Source organism: Vigna radiata, chromosome 8 (assembly GCF_000741045.1).
Source record: "Vigna radiata var. radiata cultivar VC1973A chromosome 8, Vradiata_ver6, whole genome shotgun sequence".
In the NCBI taxonomy this organism is placed as follows: Eukaryota; Viridiplantae; Streptophyta; class Magnoliopsida; order Fabales; family Fabaceae; genus Vigna; species Vigna radiata.
In genome coordinates, this window is record NC_028358.1 from 35,288,023 (window position 1) to 35,292,564 (window position 4,542).

The window sequence follows — 4,542 nt, forward strand, 5'->3', positions numbered from 1 at the left end:
AAAAACAGTATTTCAAGTTAAAAAAGGACTCATTTGATACATTTTTTATAACTTCGGGACCAAAGATTTACATTTTTAAAAACGGGGACTAAACTGAACATCCGCTTATAACTTAAGGGACCAAAAAGAGGTTTAAACCTTAATAATTTTTTGACAACAGGATATGTATCATCACTTTATTAATTTATTTAAATTTATATTTAAAAAAAATATTTGAAACGGACCAATTACAAAATGTCATATGTGCATTGTTAAAAAAGTATTGTTAAAATAACTTTTTCTCTTAGTAAATCTACACTCGTCCACATTCATTACATTTCTTTTCCTCACCTTACAACTATATGTTAACTTTTCCAAAAATTTGGGTAATTGAAATGCGACAAATGTAAGATCTCACCGGTTTATACGTCCTTCTAATTGTCCAATGTCATTTTGACTAAAATTAAATTACCACCTTACATAAATTTGAACTCCTTTAGCCAAATAAAAAGTTCCATAACACCCTTTGAATCAAGGAATTAAAATAAAAATATTGAAAACTATGAAGACTAAAAACTACAAAATTTTGAATTGAATACTGTAAATAAAGAATTGCATAAACACACAAAAAGAAAAACATATTTAAGCCTAATAACAATGAAAAATATTTATTCGCCAAAACTACCTTTATTTCATCTTATTTTTCATATTCTTTACTTCTTTCTTTCACTCGTTTCCTCTCCTCGGTTTCTTTACCCCAGTGATTTTGATTTACAACTCTGATATCTTTTGTTCTTCAAGGAACTGCAGATACTTGTAATGATAAATATGTGCCCTACAAGGTTTCTTCTTAATGTTAGCTTTAGTCATCAGTGACATAATAATCAAGATAGTGAGATGAGAAAAGAGAAAATCATATTGCAAAAGCATGCATTAGCAATCCAATTCCCTGTAAACATAAAATGTTTAACTTTGTTCTAGTTACAGGAACAGGAAATCAGCATAACACTTTGGTAGTAACTTAATTTCTTTGCAAGGCAAAATGAAGTATACTCTTTTACTCTTTACAATCTACAGCTAGCACATTTTCAGATGAAATGAAGGAATCGTTTGTTTTAAATGCTAGTAACCCTGTAGTCTATTTCCTTTCCTATTGACACTTCCAAAGAAAATTTCCAATTAGATGAACAAGTGATGGATGATAGAACTTGGTGGAATATAGAGTGTGCTAGCCTGCTGCTAATAGCCAGAGCATAATTAGGGATGACATTGAAATCGGTAACCAGCTGATGAAGGCTAAGGCCACTGAAATCTGGTACTTTTGGCATTCCTCTCCAAAATGGCAGTGTCCCAGATCATTGAAGTACAAAACTGTGATGCCAGCCGAGGAAGAAGCTGCAGCTAGTGATAGTGTTGCTGTTACCTGTAGACACCAGTCAAGAAGACTTTTAAATGAAAGATCATAANTTCAGAACAGCTATTATATGTATAAACCGATGAAAAACTAACCCAATCTCCAACTACAAAGAGGCTAACCAGTACTGCGTTGTGAAGGACCTTCTTATTCACCAANGCATATGCGTCCAATAAANAAAGCACAAAACTCCAAATGACTTGTAAACCCATTGAAGCTATCAAGTAACTGTAATATAAAAGGAGCAGTAGGAGTCAAGTTATTCATAGTCAACATCTACGCAAGATGATACAGATCAACAATTAATGACAAACATGTTTTCACAGAAAAAAGCCGAAGTGTTGGGATCCAACTGCAAGGTACTGGAGTCCCACATAACAAGTACACAATTTTAGAGTGTGTTTTATATTATTCCGGGCTGATTAATTACTGAAGTTAACTTCTATAGTGTGTTTTTCAAAAGGTTCGTAGTGTCAAAAGAGCAGTGACAAAAACGGTTTTACTACAGATATTCCTCTTTGGCCAAAACCCTTCCCAATCTAATCCTCACCTTCAAGCCTAGTTCCATTCCAATTCTATTCAGAATTCCACTCTCAACTCAGACATCAATGCTGTGGATATATAACTAACGATCAAGGAGGCACAGACACAAGATTACCACTTCTTATGTACACCTTAAGAATGAAAGATGTTTTGGTGAAAGATTACCAAATAATTTTAATCAGATTGTAGATAGGACCAAACTCACTAAGAAGATGCTATTCTCATTCTCATCATCCTCAAAACCGTGAAATAACCTTTCGTTCCTTGCCTTTTATATGACATTCAAGTTCGGAAGCTCATTTGCTAATCCAAAACTAGTTTCTATTTAATTTGAATCCGCTGCAATGTTATAAATTTGAATCCTCACTCTTGATAGTGTAATTTCCATCTGTGCCCGTCCCCAATCTTCAAGCAGCCATGTTCTTTCTAGTTCATTTTACATGTCCAGTCAAATATCGTTTTCCTCCTTAATTAGTTATTCAACCAAAGGAGATTTAACTTTTCTTGAAGCAACTTCTTAAATTTCTTCAATCAATATTAATTACAAGGTTTAAGTATGTTTTTAATTCCTATAAAATGATTGTATTATAATTTTGGTCGCTATAACTTTTTTTCTTTATTCGTAACTCCTCTATACTTAGAAAACATTACAAAACATTGTTTTAGTTCTTATAAAATGTATGAATTTTGATTTAAATCCATATAAATATTGTTCTCTGGTTTTCATCATTTCAAACATTGACATCACTATTTTCATCCTAACATCTATTCTAAGATAGATAAATAACAAACATTTTACAGACCGTAACAGTTTTTCTTAAAAGATGTGACTTGCTGATACCATGAAATAGTCTCTTGACTTGTCATCATTTACTGGGATCAAAATCAAAATACGCTCCTTTTACACACACCACAAACACATTCAAAGCCTGAGTATAATTATATATTTGCAAACCATTGGTTAAGGAACCTTCTATAAATTAACACAAATTGAGGTTTTTCAAAATTTAAACAAGTGTACTTTTATGATACAAATATATTCTACCAATTAAATCAATTTTGTTTTCTGAAGTATACTTTTGTATTTTTCACCCGTGTTTAAAAGTACCTGCGATATACAAGAAACTTGTAGAGATTGATCAGCACCATGAACAAGTTGGTCCTGAATTACCTAATAAGTTATCCTCCACCAAAATAACTAGCGCTAAGTTTCTTCTGGGGAGACCTGTGTCAATTTCAGTTAAATGGTAAACAATTGATAAGAGAATTTCCGCACAAATTTGATTCATAACGTGTTTGCTTTCCTGTTTCAGATGTGATTTTTAAAAGCTAGGAACATGTCTGGTTCCACATTTTGGATGTGATTGTTATAAACCAAAAGTTAGCTTTTAAATCCCATTCGAATCCTCTGTTTCCTAGCATACCCTCAGTCAGGTCAAAATTGTGATTAGAAAACTTCATGAATATCAGATTTCCCAATTCCCCATTTCCCAACAACAATGACAAATTTCCACTACATATTCACTCAAGTAAGGACTGAAACAGACGAAGTGCTAAACTTGCTTGAAGAGTCTGGATTAACTCATATTACATGCACGAAACCAAATATGAAGCCGAATCAACAACAAACGGTTGGCTAACACGCAAGTAATGTGTTTCAAGGATACCATCAGTACTGAAACAAAGTCACACCAAAACAGATAATGCAAGAAAAAGTTTCAGAAAGGCGAAATGTATAACTTATTACCAAAAGGCCGTAAAATTAAAGAAACTGGGAGTGGTAGCCATCGAAGCAATTGATCCAGTAGCAAATACGAACTGTGATATCCTTAGAGCCAAACCAAGGACAGTGCCCGGTGTTCCAGGGAAATCTCTCATCCTTCCCCCCAAATCTAGGATTCTCAATGGCTAAGGATGAACACCGATCTTCATATTTGACCCAAAATTAAGAAAAAAAGAAAGTTAAGAGTTTTAAAGCCAACAGAAAAAGACCCAGAAAGGAAGAAGGGAAATTGAAATCTGGGTGAGCAGAGTGTCTGTCACGGGCAAAACAGAACAGGGAAACGAGGAAGTTGGATTAGACCAGGAAAGCAAGGATATTAAGGTTGGCAAATGGCAATAGTCAAATGTGTGACCAAACATAACAGCAGCTGTTGCTTCTAAATGCATTTCTGTCTTTCTTTTTCTTTTATTGTCTTTCATGTTGTTTCTGACACAATGAGTCTCACGCAGGCATCCCAAGTAGGCAACCCACTTTACGCCATATAATATGTTATGTTCATATTTATTTTTTTACTTAATCATAGCATAGTCTCAAATCAGTGGACGAATTTCAATTATATCTCCATTTTTTTTTTAAGTTTTAATTACTTTTTAATTTTTTAAAAATATCTAAATTTAATATTTTTAAAAAAGTTATTAATGCAATAATGATATGTCATCAATTTTTTTTTTGTTATCATATAGCAAGTCTCAGAAAAAATATGTTATTGTCAGAATATTAATGTAAAGTTATTATTTTCATTTTAATTTAATTTTTTATATATGTTTTTTTGTTCAATATAATTTTTATATATGTTTTTTTATTTAATATAATCCTAATATTT

The 4,542-nt window shown here is 32.4% G+C and overlaps 1 protein-coding gene across 3 annotated transcripts; it reads right to left on the reverse strand.

The window, feature by feature from the left end:
* Positions 1 to 895: 895 nt before the first annotated feature.
* Positions 896 to 4,149, reverse strand: LOC106771903 (CASP-like protein 5B3). Of its 3 annotated transcripts, XM_022785308.1 has the most exons (4): positions 3,684 to 3,792; positions 3,045 to 3,161; positions 1,489 to 1,621; positions 896 to 1,402 (listed from the first exon to the last, which is right to left on the reverse strand). In XM_022785308.1, the coding sequence occupies exons 2-4, from the start codon at positions 3,083 to 3,085 to the stop codon at positions 1,208 to 1,210; spliced, it is 369 nt and encodes a 122-aa protein (XP_022641029.1). In that variant the 5' UTR covers positions 3,086 to 3,161; positions 3,684 to 3,792; the 3' UTR covers positions 896 to 1,207. The 3 variants fall into 3 exon arrangements, with proteins under 3 accessions (XP_022641029.1, XP_022641028.1, XP_014513427.1); XM_022785307.1 differs by lacking the exon at positions 3,045 to 3,161 and having other exon boundaries at positions 1,516 to 1,621; positions 3,684 to 4,149; XM_014657941.2 differs by lacking the exon at positions 3,045 to 3,161 and having other exon boundaries at positions 3,684 to 4,142.
* Between the last annotated feature and the right edge of the window lie 393 nt (positions 4,150 to 4,542).